We start from the raw sequence: 22,323 nt of genomic DNA, 5'->3' as shown, positions 1-22,323 counted from the left end.
CACACAAAGCTCCCGTAACCTGCGTCTTGTGTGTGTGTGCGTGTGTCCCTGTGTCCGACGGTGCTTCGTGTGGCCTTGTGTCCCTGCTCCATCGAGATGTGTGTGGGCCCAGGTGTGTAAAGGTCTGTGGGACTGTAAGGACAGTGTGTCTGGCTAATGTGCTGGAGACCGTTGGCCCCTCAGGGCTCAAGCCCTTGGAGTTGCAGGTGATGGCAGTGATGGTGGAGCCTCCACGAGGCCAACTCCCAGACCTTCCTTCTGAGGTCCCAGGGGTACCCAGACACCAGCCTGGCTCCCATATGTGGGCTCACTTGCTTCAGTGGTGTAAGCGGTAAGGGTGGGCAAGTTGCTTGAAATAGGCGGGCGGTCAAGGGCCTTAAGGAGTTCTTCTCATTCTCATCATTTATCTTCACTGTTAGTGGCTCGCAGTGGTTACACACTGGGCTGCTAGCCACAAGGCCCATTGTTCAAAACCACCAGTGCCTCCCCGGGAGAAAGAATGAGGCTGTGTACTCCCGCAAAGAGTCCCAGTCTCAGAAACCCGCAGGGTGAGTTCTTCCCTGTCCTGCAGGGTCTCTGTGAGTCGATATTGACTCGTGGAGGGGAGTTTGGTTTTCCTTTTGAGTGAACTTGCTGGTAGGACATGTCGGTTCAGTCTCCAGAGGACAGAAAGCAGCACCTTTTGCAATTTCTATTTGTCACTTCTGTTTTAAGTACCCATGTCCCATTAGGACAACAGTAAGATGGTGGGGCCTGGCTCAGCACCCTCAGGCAGCACTGACCATCTACGCAGTGTGGGTTTGCCAAACCCTGAACTCTACCAGGGAGGACGTCCCAGAGATGGCATTTTTAGCTAAGCCCCCTGTGGTTTTCACGACCTTACCAGAGAGCCTCGTGGCTCCTTGTCCACTCTGCGCTGCTCTTGGTGGCCTGGGCCACCTGCCTGGTGTGAGTGTGTGTGTGGGGCCCAAGGCTGCAACGCATTGGTGATAGGTGTGTGCTCCCCAGCACAGGACAGAGAGCAGGTACTGATTCACGGTCTCTTTTTCGCCCTCAGTCTCCCGGCCCTGCGCCACGCGTGCTTCTGCTACGCACTGGTGGGCTCTGTGCCGGTGTCGGCGTACGTGGTGCTCGTCACGTCTCTGCGGTACCACTTGTTCATATGGAGTGTGTTCTCCCCGAAGCTCCTGTACGAGGGGATGCGGGCGCTCATCACCGCCGCCGTGTGCACCTTCATCACCACCATGGACCACGCCACGCTCGCCCGCACGTAGACAGGGCTGTGCAGGCTTGAGACTGCCTTGGCTTTCTCCATCCGCACTCTCAGAGACAGAGCGATCCCTGCTGTGCTGGATGCAGACCAAAGGTCTCCTCCTGAGAGCACCCCCTGCAAAGTAGTCCTATCTGTACCGGGGTTGGGTCTCCCACTGTCGTCCAGGCACTTCTTGAGCCTGTGAACCCCCAGCTCCGGGGAGAAGCTGACACGGCCAAAGTGTGCGGGGACACCACCAAGCAGCCCACCTCTGTCTTCAGAGACCTGGCGCTCTGTGAGAGCATGGTGCTCCCACAACTCCCCTTGTGGCAGACCAGGACCCTTTGTTGGGGTCATCCCATCACTGCTATGAGCTTTGAAATGGAAATGAAGAACGCCCCCAAAAGATTTTTCATTTGTTAGAGATAAAAGCCCATGACATGTTAATGCAAGCCGGTTTTAAGAAAATACGTCCGTTTCCAGAGCCAAGGTGGGACCCCGCGGTGCTCTGCAGGGCTCTCCCCAGGAACCGGCACTCCGTCTCCAGGAGGTGTTGGGGTGGAAACGAGATTTTATCCTTTTTCTGATCATTGTGGATGTTCTTGACCCGAGTTAGTTTCTGGAAGGTTAGTTGGGAAAGGAGTGTGTGTGTGGAGAGGGTCTGTCCCTGAGCTGGCAATGCTTGAGCAGCCAGGCCCTACCTGGGACCGTGCATCCATGGCAGAGAGGATCACGGGGGAGCTGGTGGCGGGTAATATCACCCTGGTACTATTTTTGTAGTAGTCTCTCAGAAGTCAAACTATTTAAAAATAAAAGGTATTTTTTAGAAGTGCATCACGATGTTGAATCTATTCTGTTCAAACCCACACACCTGGTGGCTCAGCAGTGTTGCCCCTAGGACTAGCAGTTCAACAGACCGGGTGCTTCTTCCCGGTGGTGGTCTGCACCACTCAGAGCAGGCCACCACTACAAGTGTCCTCAGAGAAGTCTTCATGGGACGTGGTGGTGGATGCATGTTTTTTAGAACCCGTCCTTTGTGCCAAACACCAAAACTGAGCAATCCAGGCCTTGGGGAGAAGCACCGTTCCCGCAGCTGAGCTCATCCTGCAGACCGCCATGCTCTGTGTGCGGCCTCACCGTTCCTGGGAGCCTGGAGAAGCAGCCTGGCAAGGCAGCACATGTCCCAGGGTCAGTGGCGTGGCTGCCTCACTGAGTCAAATTACCTCAGCAGTGAAGGCAGCTGCTCATGCCCTAAGCCACATTGGCAATTTTGTCAAGTGTCCACCCCACACACAATAGGCAGGGGCCACGATGCCCCGGGAATAAGGAAGGGGCGGTCATGGCTCATGGCTGCTGGTGCTCATCGGAGAGGAGGGCGGGCAGGGTGCCGGAGCTGCAGTGGGGCAGGTGGCACAGAGCTCTTCTGCTGCAGAAGCACCACCCGAAGGAAGCAGCAGACCCTTAGGCAGCCATCAGCTTTTGTGTTGAAGAGGGAGTCTCAGCTCTGACAAGCTACCAAGGGTCAGGCACGTTGGGAGCCTCACAGGACAGACGGCACTTGCACCCCTTTGCCAGAGGCACAGCAAGAGTGCCCGGGAGGCTCTTGCTCGGACCTTCAGCCTGTAGAAGTGAGAGCTGAGCTGAGCCTGCTCCAGAGAGGATGGAGTTGGGGGAGGTCCCAGTAAGGCTGCGGGGAAGTAGGGGCTGGTGAGGGGGCACGGGAGGTTGGAAGGAAGCTGTGTGCCTGCCAGGGAGCATGGATGAAGAAAGCCCAGTGTGCCCAGTCCTGGGCTGCAGTTAGCAGAACGTAAGCGGCCAGAGGCTCCTCAGTGGGCTGGAGGTAATGGGGACCCTTGTGTGGCTGCTGAGGGTGAGCGGGCCAGGCAGGTCAGGCAGTGTCCCTTTTGTAAATGCCAGGAGGCGGGTTGAGGAGCCAAGGGTGTGCCTCTGGCAAATGGCAGGGCCCCTGGACCTAGGAGTGCAGAGGAATGCCACCCTCTGCTCTAGGAGTTTCTCAGTGACTGTGGGGTGCACAAGGTCCAAGGTGCGAAGAGGAGACTTGCCCCTTACCCCCAAGCTTCAGCCACCTGGCCGCTCACCAGTGACCCTGAATGATGTGGGCCTGCAGGTTTCCATACCCTCTGTTACCCCACATCCCACCTGTCACATGCAGTCACCAGGTCGACCCATCTCTTGCCCACATTGTAAAGTACTTCTGCCCAGGCTCAGCTGCCAGAGCACCACTCCCGAGTCAAGCCATCCGCCCCGCCAGGAATGACCTTCCTGTGGCCTGCATCCCTGGTGTCTATCCTCCTGGCCTTACCTTGGATGCACACAGCAGCTTCCCTGCCTGCTTCATACGGAGTGAGCCCGACGGTGTCACTGCCCTGTGCTGCCCCACATGGTGCACTGTTGTCTCACTGTGTTTTCCTGCTTAAGGTTTGCTTTTCCCTGATCATTCTAGTTTTACCTATATACCAGCAAAGAACTATGGAAAAGACATGAAGAAAATGATGCCCTTTATAAAACCACACACAGAAATGAAATATTTAGGAATAAACTCACCTAAAGAAACAAAAGACCCACACAGAGAATTACTAAAAGAAACCCAAAATAGATCTACATAGTGGAAGAATGTCCCATGCTCGTGGATAGACAGACTTAATATTGTGAAAATGTCAATACTACCTAAAGTAATCTACAGATACAACACAATCCAAATCCAAATCCCAAACATATTAAATGAAATGGAAAAAACTAATTATGGGCAGGCAAAAGATCCAGGATAAGCAAAGGACTTCTTAGAAGAGCCCAGTAGAAGGCTAGCACTGCCCGACCTAAAAGCTGATGACATATAAGCCACAGTAGTCAGAGCAGCCCGGACTGGGACAAAGAGTCATGTGGACCCGAAAACCCAGACATAAATGCATCAGCCTGCAGGCAACAAATCTTCGACAAAGGACCAGGACTAACACAGCGTCTTCAACAAATGGTGCTGGACAAACAGGATTTCCATGTGCGGAAGAATGAGACACGACCTCTCCCCATAAACAAAAACGAACTTAATATGGATCAAAGATCTAAATGCAAACCCCAGCGCTATCAGTATTATCAATGAGAAGCCTGGAACAACCATAAGGGCCCTATTGCAGGGCATTCATAGACTACCAAGTAGAATGAAAGAGGCGCACACACCAAATGACAAGATAGAGGATGGGACATGCAGAAATTACTTCACTTGTGCACATCTAAAGAGTAAAGGAAGAGCATACAGATTGGGGAAAATTTTTTTTATCAACTTCCCTCGGACAGGGTCTAAATACCAAAATATACAACAATTCATTAAGAAAATAACATATTGGCCCCAGCACCAAAAATTAAGTGGATTCCTGCCCCTTTTCAAAGGATGACATTGATTCTGCAGCTCCGGGAGATGGACATATCTGATCAGAGCACACGGGAGCAGATGAAGGGGCAGGAGGAGACAGTGGAACACAGGCCGTGAGGATGATGTTCCTGAGTAGAGCAGCCAGTCCACAGAGAGAACAACATGGCTGGCCCTACTAGGAGACATGATGCCCCTCAGTGACTAAGGGCGATACAGGGGACAGCATTGGAGACACAGTGTGGGAACTGCACCTGACCTGGTCCCACCACACCGAGGCAAAGCACTGGGGGAGTGCAGTGGAACAGCAAGGGAATGGAGTGGCAAGGTCCCCAGGGAATGCTGAAAGTGGACTTTGGGAGCCAGGGTGTGGTGCCCCAACACACTGTACTGGAAAACGCTCCTAAGGGCCAGCAAACGATCCTTGAACGAACTACAAGCCTTCCTTTTGTGAAGTGTTTTGTTCTTTGTCAGTGGTTTGTTTTTGTTGTTTTGTTGTCTGGTTGTATACTGTTGCTTTGTTTTCCTCTGTCTTGTTTTTGTGCATGTTAGTGTCTCCACAGGTCTGTCTGAATAGGACAGGCTGGATGAACTATCTGGAGGAAAAACAATGGGACAGACAGTTCCGGGGGGACAGACAGTTCCGGGTGGGGGAGGAGGAGGAGGGTAAGGAAGTGGTGTTAATAAACACAGGGACAAGGGAACAACATGGGACCCAAAATGGTAGTGAGGGGGGAGTGGCAGGCCTGATGGGGAACGATCAAGGGTAAGGTTGCATAGAGAAGAGGTATAGCTGTAGCCCAGGTGGGGACGGAGCATGGTAGTGGGGCAGGAGGAAAGTCAAGGGAGATGGAGGAAGGAGCTGGGAGTCAAGGGGCATTTATGGAGGCCTAGACAAAGACATGTACATGCAAACATATATATGAGGATGGGGAAATAGATCTAAGTGTCTACATTTATAGGTTTAATATTAAGGTGGCGGAAGGACCTTGGGCCTCTACTCAAGCACTCCCTCAATGCATGAATACTTTCGTTTATTAAATTGGTACTCTATGATGCTCACTCTCCCGACACAACTGCTGAAGCCAAAGTGGGTGAACAAGTAAATGTGGTGAAGAAAGCTGATGGTGCCCGGCTATCAAAAGAGATAGTGACTGGGGTCTTAAAGGCTTGAAGATAAAAAAGCGGCCATCTAGCTCAGAAGCAACAAAGCCCACATGGAAGAACACACCAGCCTGGGTGATCGAGTGGTCCCAAAGGGATCAGTTATCAGGCATCAAAGAACAAAAAATCATCATATCATTGGCTGCACACCTCCATGATAGGATTGCTGAAGACAAATGGGTGCATAAGCAAATGTGGCAAAGAAAGCTGATGGTGCCCGGCTATCAAAAGAGATAGTGTCTGGGGTCCTAAAGGCTTGAAGGTGAACAAGCAGTCATCTAGCTCAGAACCAAAAAAGCCCACATGGAAGAAGCACACCAGCCAGTGCGATCACGAGGTGCCCAAGGGACCAGGTATAAGGCATCATGCAAAAAAAAAAAAAGAATATATGTATGTGTATATATATATGTATGTGTGTGTGTGTGTGTGTATATATATATATATATATACCATATTGAATGAAGGGGGAAGTGCAGAGTGGAGACCCAAGGCCCAAGTGTCGGCCACTGGAGACCCCCTCATAGAGGGGTTTAGGAGAGGAGATGGGTCAGTCAGGGTGCGAGGTAGTACCAATGAAGAACACAGCTTTCCCCCAGATCCTGGATGCTTCCTCTCCCCAACTAACATGATCCGAATTCTACCTTGCAGGGCTGGATAGGACAGAGGTTGTACACGGGTGCATATGAGGGTTGGAGGTACAGGGAATCCAGGGTGGATGATACCTTCAGGACCAAGGGTGTGAGGGACGATGCTGGGAGAGTGGAGGGTGAGTGGGTTGGAAAGGGGGAACTGATTACAAGGATCCACATGTGACCTCTTCCCTGGGAGAGGGACAGCAGAGAAGTGGGGAAGGGAGACTCCGGATAGGGCAAGATATGACAAAATAACGATGTATAAATTACCAAGGGCACATGAGGGAGAGGGAATAGGGGAGGGAGGGGGAAAAAAAAGAGGACCTGATGCAAAGGGCTTAAGTGGAGAGCAAATGCTTTGAGAATGATTGGGGCAGGGAATGTATGGATGTGCTTTATACAATTGATGTATGTATATGTATGGATTGTGATAAGAGTTGTATGAATCCCTAATAAAATGTAAAAAAAGAAAAGGAAAAAAAAGAAAAGAAAATGATTAGGGCAAAGAATGTACAAATGTGCTTTATACAATTGATGTATGTATATGTATGGACTGTGATAAGAGTTGTGTGAGCCCCTAATAAAACGTTTAAAAAAAAGAAAATAACATATGACCCAATTAAAAAATTGAAAGAAGACATGAACAGACAGTTCATCAAAAAAGAAGTGCAAATGACTACCAAACACATGGAAAAATGCTCACAATCATAACCATCGGGTGATGCAAATTAAAACCAGAGTGAGATACTACTACCCCCACCCCCTGAGATACTACTTTGCACCTGTAATGCTAGCCCAATTCTAAAAAACTGAAAGGAAAATATTGTGGAGAGGTTGGAACTCATATACACACTTGGTGGACTTGTAAATACATTCAGCTATGGAAAGTGATATGGTGATACTTTAAAACAACTGGGAATGAAACCCCATATGATCCAGCAATACCACGATTAAGCATAGATCCCAAGGAAATAAGAGACACAGCATGAGTGGGTGTGTGCTCTCCATGTTCACAGCAGCACAGTTCACAATAGCAAGAAACTGGAAGCAGCCCAGTGCCTAACAGTGGAAGAATGGATAAACTGTGGTACATACCCACAGTGGAATAGTATGCATCCCTCAAAAAACAGTGCTGGAAGCATGATACACCACATGACATATAAGGACTTGGTAACCAATACGCTGCGTGAAGTTTATCAATCACAAAGGGATAAATAGTGTATGAGTCCACTATTATAAGGAGAAACACCAGTTAAATCTTCAGGACCAATTCCCAAAGGGGTAGAATGTCTGCCTACCAGCCATGAACCATTCATCACCACACTCATATGCACTTCGTAACCACCTTGCAAGAGACCTCACATTGACCGGGCTCACTCCTTCATTATGTTTGGTAGTCTATGTTTTGTTTTGCTTTGTTTTTGTTTGTTGCTGTTATTGTTGTTTTTGTCATAATATGACTGCCAAATTAAACCAGAGTCATTCATAAGCCGTGGACAAGCATATGGACTCTTGGATCCCACGTAATCCTCGCCCTGGTCAAGAACAGTGACTCCTTACATCACATGGACCTGCCTGATACCCTCCTGCACGAAGAGGTCACAGAAGATACGGATGCTCCAGCAACATGTGATGCAGAAAGCAGATAGTTCCCAGGTGGTAGTTGCATAATTTCATGTCAACTTGAAAGTGTTGGGGTGGAGTCTAGCCTGTCAATCATGTCACAGCGTGACCTCCTCATAAGGAGTGTCTTGAGAAGCCCCCCATCCTCCACCTCTCTGCTATCACCTTCCTGCTGGAGATCCACGCTGAGATGTGCCAGAGCCCTGTGATGAACGCACCATTGAATACATGGGACTTTGCACCCACTGGCCTGTGATGTTCCTGCATGCTGCATCATTTCACGTGGCTGCGTGGGTCTGAAGAGGGACTTATGGACTAGTATCGGGCTTATGGACTTGAGGTGGACTGGGATGGGGTGTTTTATAGAATGACCTCTTGATATTACGCTCCTTCTCACACATATAGGAGTGTCACTGGATTTGTTTCTCTAGGCAACCTGGCCTCACATTATGGGAGAAGCAAATAATGAAGATGGAGAGTGGATGCTTTTCTGACCTCTGCCTCATAGTGTTTTTTCTTTGGCCAGAGATCAGATAAGGCCACACTGTTTACTCGATTGTCTGCTGGAAGAGACATGGGAAGTGAAGGCTTTGATTATACTCTTCATGTGTACAATCATTATTGATTGTTGTACAGTCATTATTGGTGACCCAAATTTGGTTTCTTTCCTTTTTCTATGTAATATTTACATATCATATACTTTCATAGTTAAATCGCTTTTAAAAAGTTGTGTATATATCATCACAGTTGGTTCTAATGATGCCCTCTCCTCCTCTTGCATTCATTGGTTACTCCCCAAACCCCCTCCCCACAGTCCCACACGCCTCAATAAACCATTGCAACAGTTATGTCTCTTTGCATCCACTCCTATGAGTCACAAACTGGAGAACCCAACAGAAACAATAAACATACAAAATGAAACAGCCATAATAGTAATATCAAGATAAAAATTAAAATATGGAATAGGAAAGAAGTGACCACCACAAGTATTTTAAAAGCCAGAGAAGAAATTTCTGTCATGGCACTGAATTATACATATAGAAGTTGTTGAATTGGAGAATGTTTTGCTGTGTCTATTTTTCCCACAACTTAAAAAATAATTACACACACACAAAAGAAAACCAAAAGGGAAGAACATGCTCAGCATAACTTAAACTTAAGGACCTCAAGAAAAATTCAGGCCTTGAGTTGCAATATTGAAACCTTCTATGGGCAGAATGTTGACTGGTGCAGGAAGCATCCAAAGAAGATGGACTGAATACACAGAATCACTGTGCAGAAAAGAACTAGTCCACAGCCCACCATTTCAGGAGGCAGCACATGGGCAGGAACCAATGGTGCTGAAGGAAGACATTCAAGTCGCCCTGAAAGAAATAGCCAAAAGCAAGGCTCCAGGCTTTGATGGGAGACCCAGGGACATGTTTCAACAAGCCAACGAAACACTGGAAGCACTCACTCATCTGTGCCAAGAAATTTGGAAGACAGCTACTTAGCCAACGGACTGGCAGAGATCCATAGTTGTGGCCCGACAGAAGACTCCAGTGACAGAGCCAGACTCGGTATGCCACAGGCCGGCCACTCGCTGCTGACAGTTGTCCAGTAACCGTTGCAGCAACACCTTGACAGGCCAGGTTCAGAAGAGTGTGTGGGACAGGAGAGATCTGCTGATTGCAGATGGATCTCAGCTCAAAGCAGAGAATTCCAGAGAGATGTTGACTTGTGTTTATTGATTATGCCAAGGCATTCGACTGTGTGGATCATAATAAACCTTGAGAAGAACATTTGATTGTGCTCATGTGGACCTTGCACATGGATCAAAAGGCCATTGTGTGAAAGGAATAAGGGAACATTGCCTGTTTTAAAATCAGGAAAAGTGTGTGTCAGGGTTATATCCTCTATCCTCTGTCCTGTATCCACTTATTCAGTCTGTATGCTAAGGATATTATCAGAGAAGATGCATTCTATTTTAAAAAATCATTTTATTAGGGGCTCATATAACTCTTATCACAATCCATACATACATCAATTGTGCAAAGCACATTTGTACATTCATTGCCCTAATCATTCTGAAAGCATTTGCTCTCCACTTAAGCCCCTGGCATCAGGTCCTCATTTTTCCCTTCCCTCCCCGTTCATCCACTTTTCTGTTGTCCGTCCCCCAGGGAAGAGGTCTCATGTAGATCCTTGTAATCGGTTCCCTCTTTCCAACCCACTCTCCCTCTTCCCTCCCAGTATCGCCACTCACACCACTGTTCCTAAAGGGAGCATCCTCCCTGGATTCCCTGTGTTTCCAGTTGCTATCTGTACCAGTGTACATCCTCTGGTCTAGCCAGACTTGCAAGATAGAATTCGGATCATGATAGTGGAGTGGGGAGGAAGCATTAGGAACTAGAGAAAAGTTGTATTTTTCATCGGTGCTACATTACAACTTGACTGGCTCGTCTCCTCCCCTAGAACCCTCTGCAAGGGGATCTCCAGTGGCTAACAAATGGGCTTTGGATCTCCACTCTGCACTCTGCCCCCGATTCACTATGGTAAGATATTTTTGTTCTTATGATGCCTTATACCTGATCTCTTCGACACCTCGTGATTGCACAGGATAGTGTGCTTCTTCCATGTGGGTTTTGTTGCTTCTGAGCTAGATGGCCGCTTGTTTACCTTCAAGCCTTTAAGACCCCAGATGCTATACCTTTTGATAGTCGGGCACCATCAGCTTTCTTCACCACATTTTCTTATGCACCCATTTGTCCTCAGCAATCATATCATGGAGGTGTGCACCCAATGATATTATTTTTTGTTCTTTGATGCCCGATAACCGATCCCTTCGGCACCTCGTGATCAAACAGGCTGGTGTGTTCTTTCATGTGGGCTTTGTTGCTTCTGAACTAGATGGCCGCTTGTTTACCCTCAAGCTTTTAAGACCCCAGATGCTATACCTTTTGATAGCCGGGCACCATCAGCTTTCTTCACCACATCTGCTATTCACCCGCTTTGTCTTCAGTGGTTGTGTCCAGAAGGTGAGCATCATAGAATGCCAATTTAGTAGAAGAAAATATTCTTGCATTGAGGGAGTACTTGAAAGGAGGCCCAATGTCCTTCTGCTACCTTAAACTAACCCTATAAATGTAGGCATATAGATCTATTTTCCCATCCTCATATATAAATATATTTGCATATGTGCATGTCTTTATCTAGACCTCTATAAACGCCCTTTGCCTCCCAGCTCTTTCCTCTATTTCCCTTGACTTTCCTCCTGTCCCCACTAGCATGCTCAGTCCCCACCTGGGTTTCAGCAATACCTCTTCGTTACATTACCCTTGATCATGCCCTACCAGGCCTCCCACACACACCTCACCACCAATTTGGATCACTTGTTGTTTCCTTGTCCCTGGTTTTGCTAACACCACTTCCTTTTCCCCCACCTCCCACTATCCCATGTCCCCCCGGAACTGTCGGTCCCGTTGTTTTCTTCTTCAGATTGTTCATCCAGCCTATCTTATTTAGACAGACCTGAGGAGATAATAACATGCCCAAAAACAAGACAGAGCAAAACCAACCAACAATATACAACAAAACAACAACAACAACAACAACAAACCACTGACAAAGAACAAGACACAACAAGAAAGAAAAGCTTTTAGTTAGTTTAAGGATCGTTTGTTGGCCTTTAGGAGTGTTTTCCAGTCCAGTCTGTTGGGGCACCACACCTTGGCCCCAAAGTTCACCTTTAGCATTCCCTGGGGACCTTGCTGTTCCATTCCCTTGCTGTTCTACTGCACTCCGCCAATGCTTTGCCTCGGTGTGGCAGCATCAGGTCGTGCGCAATTCCCACACTTTGTCTCCAGTGCTGTCCCCCGCAGGGACATGGGTCAGTGAGGGGCATCATGTCTCAAACTGGGGCTGGCCATGTAGTCCTCTCTGTGGATTGGCTGCTCTAATTGGGGTCATCATCCTCAAGGCCTGGTGGGCCAGGATGTGCTCCACTCTCTCCTACTCCCCCTTCATCTGCTCCCGTGTGCTCTGATCAGATATGTCCCTCTCCCGGAGCTGCAGATTTAATGCCGTTCTTTGAAATAAATTTTTCTGGGGGGAGGGGCAGACATTCACTTAGTATTTGGTACTGGAGCCAGCCCCCCAGACTTCTCCACTTGTTCCCTACTCCACGCCGGAATGTTGTATTTAACAACATTTGAATGTGTCGAGTACATTTCCACATATGCCACTGTCACCATTTTCAAAGCATTCTCTTCCCACTTGAGCCCCTGATATCAGCTCCCCATTTATTCCCCCTCCCTCCCCTATCCACCCTCCCTCACAAACCCTTTATAAATTATAGATTATTTTTTCCATCTCTCACATCGTCTTCCATCGCCCCTCACCCTCTTTTTAGTCCCCTTGGGAGGGGGTTCTAGGTTGATCCTTGTGATTGATTCCCCCTCTCTCCCCCCACCCTCCCCTAATATTCCTGATATCTCGACTCTCCTTGTTTGCCCTGAAGGGTCTATCTGTCCTGGGTTCCCTGTGTTGCGGGCTCTTATCTGAAGCAGTGTGCATGCTCTGCTCTCATCTGATTTGTAAGGATAGTGGGCTGAAGGAAGCACCAAAGAGCTAGAGGAAAGTTGTGTGTTTCATCGGTGCTATACTGCACCCTGACTAGTTCATATCTTCCCTATGACTCCTCTGTGAGGGTATGTCCAGTTGTCTACCGATGGACATTGGGTCGCTACTCCATGTCTCCCCTCATTCACATTGAGTATGGTTTCATTCTGAGTCTTAGATGCCTGATACTTCATCCCATCAACACCTCATGATCACGCGGGCTGGTGTGCTTCTTCCATGTGGGCTTTGTTGCTTCTGAGCTAGATGGCCACTTGTCTATCTTCAAGCCTTTAAGACCCCAGAAGATGCATTATATGAAGAAGAGTGAGGCATCAGGAACAACCTGTGATAAGCAGATGACACAGTTTGCTTGCTGACAGTGAGGAGGATTTGAAACACTTGCTGATGGGGATCAAGCATTATAACCTTCAGTGTGGATTACAACTCAACGTGAGGAAGATTCAAATGCATACAACTGGACCAAGAGGCAACACCATCAATGGAGAAAGGGTTGAAGTTTTCAAGGATTTTGTCTTGGATATATAATCAATGCTCACGGAAGGAGCAGTCAAGAGATCATGAGACAAGTTGCATTGGGTCAATCTGCTGCACAAGACCTCTTTAGAGTACTGAAAAGCAAGGAGGTTCCTTTGAGGACTAAAGTGCTCTTGACCCAGCCATAGCGTTCTCCATCGCCTCATGTGTACGTGCAGTTGGACACTGAGTGCAGAAGACCAAAGAGGAATGGATGTGTTTGAATTGTGCTGGAAAAGAACATTGAACTTGCCATGGACTGTGAAAGGACAAATCCATTTGTTTTGGAAGAAGTGCTCTTTAGAAGCAGGGATGGTAGGACTTCATCTTACTCACTTTGGGCATGCTGTTAAGAGATAAGTCGCTGAAGAAGGACATCATGCTTGCTAAGGGAATGGGGCAGCAAAGAAGGGGAAGTTCTTCAGGGAGGGGTGGACACAGTGGCTGCCACATGGGTTCAAGAACAGGGACAGCTGTGAGGACAGCACAGGACCAGGTAGTGTTGTCCATCGGGGGGCTAGGGGTTGGAGCTGACTCAACAACCCCTGACAACAACAACAACACATCCACCCAGTCAGCCTGGTCTTTTTAACACATGATTTTGAGCTCTGTTACACATTTTCTCTCTGTCTAGACCCTTCTAACATGACCGCTAGTGGGGCACCATCTTGCATGTCTGGTCTCACGGTGGACTGTACTTTAGGGGACTGGTCCATTAGCCCATTGGGCCCATTGTTTCAACTTTCCTCTGCACAGGGAGAGACAAGTGCACCTTAGATGCCTTCCCACTCACCTAACTAGGACGTAGACCATTGATTGTCTTTGTGGAGATGAGCCCTGGCTGGAGGACTGCTGTGCTCCAGGTGCTCCTAACAGTGAAGACATTTTCATAACTTTGCCCCTGTTGTCCCAGCACATCCCCATCTACATTTGCAGCAGCAGAGAGACATGCGTACAGATATTCTCGTGGGGAATACAGGGGGGCCCACATCTGGTGGTGGAACCACAGTCTGGCTGCATCCCCGTGAGAGGGCAGGTGGGGTTGTGAACTTTTGGGAAACCTACCTCAGGGGGCGGGGGGGGGGGGGCAGGAATGGAGATGTCAGTGGGGGCAGGAGTTGGGCAGGAGGGACAGTGGGGACAAGAGTAGGGGGACAGGAGCAGGGGGAAGGAGTGGGGGCATGAATAAGGGACAGTGGGGGGGCAGGAGTAGGAGGCACTGTGGGGTGGTGAGGAGAGGGCACACTGTCTGCTGGTCAGAAGCAGCATCTGTGCTGGGCCCCAGGACAATGATCAATGGGAACACCACACACACCCCCCTCAGAGATATGGATGGCGTGAGGTTGGATTGTGGGGCTGAGAAGGCCTGTTCCGAGTGCGTCCCAGTGTCCCAGCTGTCAGAGTGTCTAGGGGGGACGATGACCCCATCTGTGGCAAACTAAGTGCCGTGACTGGCCTGTTAAGTGAAGCATCTGCAAAGAAGCAGACATGCCGTCCTTTCAGAGAGCTGCCCCAGGCAGGGGTCAGCTTCTGTGAGAATTCTGTATTGATAGCTACCTCAGGCCGCGCACCCTGGAGCTTGTCAGGACGCATTGCCCCTAGAATTGCCACCCCCCAGGACCCATCACTCCTCAGGTACCTAACACCCCCCAACACACACAATAATCTTCCACCCACTAGAACCTGCCGGCTCCCCCTCCCATGAACCTGTCACCCCCCTTGGACCCTTCACCGCCCCCAGACCTGTCACCTCCCCCAGCCCTGTCACTCCCCTGGGACTTGTCCCATTCATTGGGACCTTCGCTCCACCCTCTCTCCCCAAATGTTGTGCATGCTGTGCTGTGCTGGGCAGAGCCCCTGGTGCCTGGGCAGACAACTGGCAGGAGGAGTGGGTGGGTGGTCTCCAGGACATGGAGACAGAGACAAAGTCCTGACTCCTTTCGCCGCTGTAGCATCTGTGAGGCTCCCAGCCCCTCAGGGGCCCCTCCCTTCACAGGGTCCCCACTCTTTGCCCCACTCCCCCTGTGGGGGACTCTGGCTACCCTGTCCTGCTCATTCAGTGGGCTCACTGATCACCCACAGAAGAGCACCCCATGCAGTGTGTGCTTACAGCCCATGCCCGGGGCTTGCAGAGTGATGCCAGCATTGTACCTTGGTACCCTCGCCCGCCAGGAGCCCTCAGGAAGCCCCTGTCCACCTTGTCCACCTGTGTACCCAGGGTTCCCTCAGTAAGCATTACCACACACCTACTGTGTGCCTGTTGTGTGTGTTAGTTACCTGTGTGTCAGTGAGCAGGCACCAGGCCTGAAGTTCTGTGTGCACGAGCTCCCTGCATACCCACGAGGGTGTTGGTACAGAGAAAGGGAGGTCCGGTGTGAGTGTCTGGAGGCGACTGGCTGCCAGCCCGGTCAGCCATGGAGGACACAGGGTACCCCGACTTCGTTTGGACATTCCCAAAGGGAGATGCACCAAGAAGGTTATCACAGCATAAAGGCAGGGGCCACAGGGGCGGGGCCAGTGTGCCAACTGAGCAGGAGCTGGGGCAGAGGGGTGCAGTGGGGCCAGACAAGGTGGTGGATGTTGTATTGGATTTTCTCTCCGTGTGTGTGTGTGTGTGTGTGTGTGTGTGGTCAGGGCAGGTAGATGGAATGGTATCCAGGGACCAGAGGCTGGGAAGCACCCCTAGGGAGGAAGGAAGGGCAAGAGTAGAGCACCCCCCAACACCCCACAGGGGAGAAGCAGAGTGGAGTTGGAGTCCTGGGGAGCTTTCTGCAAGGCCCTGGGGGTGGGGCCCTCAGTGCATGGCTGGGTCCCTATCTCCTGCCCACAGCTCAGCAGGCCTCAGGACAGCTCTGCTCCCCCAAAGAGCCATATGTAGACAGTATGCTGAGGTGCAGCAGCTGCTTGGAGGTCCCCGGGCAAAGGCCTTCCTGATGGGATTTCACCTGATGTGTGTGTCTTGGTCAACTGTACTCAGACAGCAAGTCTCGCGTGGACCTCGGCTGCTGGGCGTCTTGTGTGGACCTACAGCTGCTACACATCTCACATGGACCTCAGCTGCTATGTGTCCCATGTGAGCCTACAGCTATTACGTGTCTCACGTGGACCTACAGCTGCTACGTGTTTTATGTGGGTCTTGGCTGCTACATATCTTGTGTGGACCTCAGCTGCTGGGCATCTTCGGTGGGACTCAGGGCCCATTTGTGCCATTAATTCGAGAGGATGAATTTCATTCTTCCTGAGATCTCAGTTTATTCATTTTCTCTTATCTTGGTTAGAAGAAATATTTCTGAGGTAATAAAGGCTCTGAATAGCTTGGTAGGGGGATGGGGGTGCTGCAGCTTACCAGATGACCCTCACTGCAGTGGGACCCAGAGATGGGGTCCCCACCCCCTCATTACAGTGGACCACACAGATGGGGCTCCCAGTCCCCATGGCAGTGTGGGAACCACAGGCCACACCCCCCCACTACACTGTGAGAACCCCAGCCACTGTTGCTGTGGTGTGGAAACCCCTGCCATCCCCTGACCCCTCGCTACACTGTAAGAACCCCAGCCTCCCCCATTATGATACTCCATGTGGGCCAAGGGTCATTCTGGAGGCTCCTAACTGCTCAGCTATGTCAAGGGGCTTCGTAGGGGCTGCTCACCCACAGTCTTGTGCCATCAGTGAGCCGGGACAGCCTGGCCTCAGTCCACTGCATCCAGCAATAGTGCCCCTTGGGGTTTTGAGAGTGTGTGTGTGCGTGTGTGTGCTGAGGGTCCTGTATGCACCTGGCAGGTGCCACCAGAGTAAAACTTAAGTCACCAAAAATTTGGTCTCAACAACCATTTCTCTGTTATTTTCTCCTAAATGGTTGTTTTCGTTTAAATTTCAGCCCTAATCTTGGTCTGTGGCTCTGGCTTGTGCCTCCAGAGGCCAGGCTGAGCCCAGGTGTCTGGAGCTCCCAGGATATGCTGGCCAGTGCTGTGTAGGAGACAGTGGGCTGGGTGGACAGCGAGCTCTCTTGTGGAGCTGAGCCACACCTTCATGTTTCAGATCAAACTTAGAGATTGAGCATGAAGGTCAGGTAAAATGCTGACGTGCAGTTCATTGAATTTCAGAATCCCAGTCCTCATAAACTCCAGGGCAGGCAGAACTTGTCCCATCTGGGAAAGGTTTAGAACTGGCATCATTTCCCAGGCAGCAAAAATAATTGAGTTGAAAAATCAAACTGAAAGCCTCAGTAGAAGCTGCCTGAGCACACAGAAGCAGCCCCCAGGTGTGCGGCCCTCTGAAAGATTGGGAGGGGGGTCGTGTCTGCCATCCTCATTCATTGCCCAACTGCACATCTTTAGGACAAATTTGGGAGTATTTTGTAGTTGATTTCTTCTAGCGAACTGGAGGACAGACCCTATCACCTCATGGTCGCCTCACTGCAGGCAGAACCAAGCCAACACAAGCCTGTGGGCTCCGGGTTCTGTAGAAGAAGCCAACCTAGCCCTAGAGCAGTCCTTGGGCACAGTGGCCCTGCCTGGACCTGCCCTGCCCACCCTCCTGTGAACCTGGCCCTCCGGAGAAGCCTCTGATGGGCAGCTGCCTTGGAAGGCTCGTAAGGTGCCTGATGCTTTAAACTGGGTGAGGAGACACACCTTGGGAAACAGGGTGGCAGCAGGCATGACTTGACTTTACCCTGCTCTCTTGTCTCTGGGCACAGTTGGCCTGTGTTCTCCACTGTGGCACTCTGGGTGCTGTCCTCGGGACTTCTGGGAGAGCTGGCCAGCCTGCTCTGTCAACGGGAATCACGAGCCATAGCTGAGTGACCGGACCCAGTGCCGGGAAATGCAGAATGAACCCTGCGCGGCTGAGCACCACACTCACTGCCCAGGCTGCTCTGGGACAGGCCGCTTGTCCAAGAGCCCCAAGGGGCAGTGGGACCTGCTGTCTCTTTGTCTCTGCTACACCAAGAAGGCACAGAGGCCTGTCTGACCTGGTGTCTGCAGACGCTGGGAGCCAGATTAGGACACTGGCCTGCTGATCCTCCTCAGTCATATCCACAAAGCAAGCAAGGGACTCTGGGCTGCTGCTTCTCTGTCCAGGGCAGTAGCCCAGACCCATGGGTCAAACTTACCAAGTGGGCACACACACCCTCTCCTATGCTGTCTTCTGACCCAGTGCTTGGCAACAGCCTGGGCCACTAGGGGCCAGGCACTCTGGCAGGGCGCAGGAGGCCACTGTACAACCTGGTCCCACACTGCGCCGGCACCCACCATCTGGTGAGGTTAGTGCACTGAGAAGTGGGCTCTTGCCGAGTGCAAAGCCATGGCTGGTGCTTTCAGTGTTTCCCCCTCAGAGTGGGTCTGCTGGGGGTGAGTGCACCCTCCTGCCCTCCAGTAGAGGACATGCACTCTGGCGAGCACATACCACCTGGGTTGGACCACTCCCCAGAGACCCCCTGCCCGCCCAAAAGACTGGACAGAAACACATGACCCTCTTTCTCACCGCCACCACCAACTGGTGCTGTTTATATAACACGTGTGTAAGCACACACACACAGCCTGCTCATTTAGAAGTATGACCTTCACTTCGATTAAGGCAATTTACAGGGTATATTTTAAGTAAAATGTTATAATAAATGACCAGATTCATGAATAAATCAGAGAGAAAATGAACTTTGCCAGAGAAAAACTATGACTGCAATTTTCCAAAATAGAATCAGTGTTCATACTATTAACCAAAACTAAACTCCCCTTTGCGTAAAAACCCAAAAGACGAGCTGCAGCGAGCAGGACAGCCCCAGAGTGAGTGGTAGTGGGACAGAGCAGCCCACAGAACCAGGAACCAATCTTAAGCGATTGAGCCCTGCCTCCGAGGGAGCAGCGTGGGGACCCAGCTCCCGCCGGGTGGGCCTTCCGGGTCCCACGTGGGCAGTAGAATGAGGGCACTCACTGCTCTCCCTGCCAGAGATGCACCACACATGACCAACGTTTGTAGGAAGCTCTGCAGTAAGCAAAGCAGGCACGTCCGTGTACAGGGTCGCTCTTGGGGGTCCTCGCTTCGTTCCCGTATAAGGTGCCGGCTGGTTGGCCGTCGTTCCTGGGCTGCCAGGGGACAGTCACCAGGCCCGAAATAACCTTCGTGTTGAGTCCTCCCCTCGACTGGGCCTGCGTGCGCCTGTTCTGGGCGGACTCGCTCAGGAGAGGTGTGTGGGCCTGAACCAACACCAACGCATTCATTGTAAACTTTAAAATGGAATCCGGAGATGGACAGACACAGAGAAGAGGAGGGCTTGCCAGGCCCGGGCCTCGTGGCACCGTGTCCAGAGGCCGGGTGTATTGGTCGGTGGGTTGGAGGCTCAGCTTCAGCCCAGCGCCGCGTGACCCCCGCAGATGTTCATCTGAGCGACTGGGCCACACCGGCCGAGGGTGCGGGGTGGGGGGTGGGGGTGGGAGGTGGGGAGTCGCTCAGCAGACCCAGGCTAGCTCCCAGGGGCGCTGGCTCCAAGGATAGAGGGGCCGCCGCCCTGGGCTGGGACGCAGGGCGCTCAGCTGATAATGGTCCGGCTCCCAGGGGTGCGGCCCCTGGCAGGGCGGCCATGCGTCCCCGCGGAAGGGGGGGGCGCTCAGCAGGACTGGCTCGGCTCCCAGGGGCGCATCCCCTCGTAGGGCGGCCGGCAGCAGTAGGGGTACGAAGCGTTGAGGTCAGGGTCGGAGGGCGCGTAGCCAGGCAGCTCCACGGACGGGTGGCCCCCGCAGCACACCTCCACCCCCGCCTCGTCGCAGGCGCGGAAACCGCCCACGTTGATGTAGGAGACAGCGTGGCCTACGCCGAAGCCCGCGCAGCCCCCAGGCGCCGCCAAGTCCGACTCCTCCGGGGCCAGGATGGAGGCCTCGCTCGGGCGCTGCTGCAGCCGCCGGCCCCGCCGGCCCCGCCGACCCCGCCGTGTCCGGGAGGCGAGCGGCTGCGCGCGGAGCCCGGTGCCGCCGCGGGGCCGCGCCAGGGCCCTGCCTGCCCTCCGCCGCGCGCGCCGCCCGCGCCGGGCCTGCGACGACTTGTAGTTCTTGACAAGCAGTAGGCTGAGCAGGCCGAGCAGGCACTCCAGCGCGTTGAAAACGGTGGAGAGCACCAGGCCGCGCTGGTAGTCCTTGAGCTGGCGGCACTTGGCGGCCGTGGCGCTGTCCAGGGGGCCGGCGGCCGGCGGCCGCGCGGGCAGGCAGTAGTGCGAATACTTGCGCTCCACGAGGGACACGGTGTCGCCGTCGATCACGGCGCCCGCGAAGGCGCTGAGGACGCCGAGCATGAAGACCAAGACGCCGAGCAGCAGCAGGTTCTGGCTGCTGAGCGGCCCGGCGGGCGCGGGCCCGGCCCCCAGCTCGCCGGGCGCGGACTCAGTCGCTGCGCTCGGGGCGGCGGCGGGCCCGGCGCGGGTGGGCGAGGGCGCGGCGGCGGGCGCGGGCGCGTCCCGTGGCCCGCAGCAGAGTAGGGCGGCGGCCAGCAGCGCCAGGCCGGCGGCCAGCAGCAGCCCCGAGTAGAAGGCGCCAGCGGCCGCGCCGAGGCGGAAGGGCTCCCCGCGCAGCTCGGTGCCCAGCGCGAAGCACTTGAGGCCGACGGCGGCGGCGCTGAGCGCGCAGGCGAGAAGCAGGCAGGCGGAGAGCGCGGCGCAGGCTCCGCGGACGCTCCACTTCATCCTCCGCGCCCAAGCCGGCCCGCGCCCCGCGCGCCCGCCGCCGCCCGCCGCCGCCCCCGCCGCCTGCGCCTCCTCCCGGCGCCGTGCGGCCGGCCCGCCGGCCTCCTCCTCATCCTCCCGCGTCCGCTCGGGCCCGCGCCGCCGCCGCCGCCGCCGCCGCCGCCGCCGCCGCCGCCGCCGCCGCCGCCGCCGCCGCGGCCGGAGCCCGCATCCTCCGCCTCCCGCCGCCGCCGCCGCCGCGGGCCCGCGCCGCCAGGACCGCAGGGCGCGCGCCCCCTCCCCAGCCGGGGACGCCCCTCCCAGGACGCGCCCGCGTCTTGCCCTGGAGCCGCCCTCCCCGCCCCCAACGAGCCCTGCAGCCACCTCCTGGGGTAGAGGGACCCCGGCTGCGCCCCCTCGCCGCCCCAAGCTCTGTCACCCGCGCCCTCGGCCCCTCCCAGCCTGCAGGGCCCCAGAGGGCCGCACGCCCAGCCTTGCGGCTGCGCCCTGGAAGCTTACAGAAGTTAGACTGGACCGCGGGGGAGGGGAGATCGAGGAGGTACCTTGAGTGCTGGGTGGGGTGAGGGAGAGCCGAGGTGCAGGGAGGGGATAGCGGTATCCGGGAAGGGGTGGGTGTGGTGGGGAGTAGGAGCGAGGCAGCCCAGGTGCTGGTTGGGACTGGCAGATGGGTAAGGGCCTGGGTCCGGCGGGGAGAGGGGGAGGGGTGGAGAGAGAGGCCTTAGAATGGAGGGAGTCTGGTGCTGAGACCCTCCAGCCCAAGGTAGGAAGTGTCCTCAAGTGTGTGTGTGTGTGTGTGCGCGCGCGCGCGCGCGCTTGTGCAAGTATGTACGCGTGAGTGTATATGCGTGGGTGCGTGCGTGAGAGCGTGTGGCTGTATAAGTGTGTTAGCGTTTGGGTGTATGTCATGTGTGAGCATGTGTGTGCACTAGTGTGTGTGCATGTGTATGTACATGTGAGTGTGTGCTTTCATGAGAGCGTGTGGGTGTATGTGCGTGAGTGTGGGGGTATGTCATGTGCGAGCATGTGTGCACACGTGTGCGCGCGTATGAGTGTGTACACATGAGTGTGTGCATGTAAGCGTGCATGTGGAGGTGTGTCATGTCTGAGCATGTGTGTGCACACGTGCGTGGGGGGGGCCGCAAGGGCACTGCGGGGTCCAGGGAAGGAGTGCTAAAGGTCCAGTCCTGTCTTGGGGATAAATAATTGGAAGAGGGGAGAAGAGCCAGCGTGTGGTCGAAGCTGGGCGGGGTCGCCCTTGGGTTTTAGTCTAAGGCTGTCCCTGCGGGACCAGGTAGGCGTTCCCGCCCACCCTACCCCTATGAGGGTTCCGCGTTCTCGCACCCCAAGGCCACTGAACACTCCAAGAGGCTGAAGAAGGTTGGGGACCAGTCTGCGTCCTCCTTCCTAGCTGAAAGGTGCTACTGTGGTGGTGCTGGGGGCGTTGGGCAGCCCCTTGGAGCCCTCCTGG

The 22,323-nt window shown here is 53.3% G+C and overlaps 2 protein-coding genes across 4 annotated transcripts in view; one reads left to right on the top strand and one right to left on the bottom strand.

Moving 5' to 3' along the window:
- Positions 1 to 2,086, top strand: part of PIGG (phosphatidylinositol glycan anchor biosynthesis class G (EMM blood group)) — a 30,992-nt gene extending 28,906 nt beyond the window's left edge. For all 3 annotated transcript variants that reach the window (XM_075544673.1, XM_075544672.1, XM_075544671.1), the window contains one exon: positions 1,058 to 2,086. In XM_075544673.1, the coding sequence (XP_075400788.1) occupies positions 1,058 to 1,274 (217 nt within the window). In that variant the 3' untranslated portion in view covers positions 1,275 to 2,086. The remainder of the gene's footprint in view (positions 1 to 1,057) is intronic.
- Positions 2,087 to 19,606: 17,520 nt separating this feature from the next.
- On the bottom strand, positions 19,607 to 20,855 carry TMEM271 (transmembrane protein 271). The gene has a single exon (XM_075545053.1). It carries the CDS (start codon positions 20,853 to 20,855, stop codon positions 19,791 to 19,793), a length of 1,065 nt encoding a protein of 354 aa, XP_075401168.1. The 3' UTR covers positions 19,607 to 19,790.
- Positions 20,856 to 22,323: the final 1,468 nt, after the last annotated feature.

Source organism: Tenrec ecaudatus, chromosome 3, assembly GCF_050624435.1.
Source record: "Tenrec ecaudatus isolate mTenEca1 chromosome 3, mTenEca1.hap1, whole genome shotgun sequence".
In the NCBI taxonomy this organism is placed as follows: domain Eukaryota; kingdom Metazoa; phylum Chordata; class Mammalia; order Afrosoricida; family Tenrecidae; genus Tenrec; species Tenrec ecaudatus.
The sequence above is the reverse complement of the archived record's forward strand: the minus strand, read 5'-3'. Positions and strand labels throughout refer to the sequence as shown.

Excerpts from the sequence above, each read along its gene's own strand:
- TMEM271 (XM_075545053.1), bottom strand. The coding sequence starts at position 20,855 with ATGAAGTGGAGCGTCCGCGGAGCCTGCGCCGCGCTCTCCGCCTGCCTG.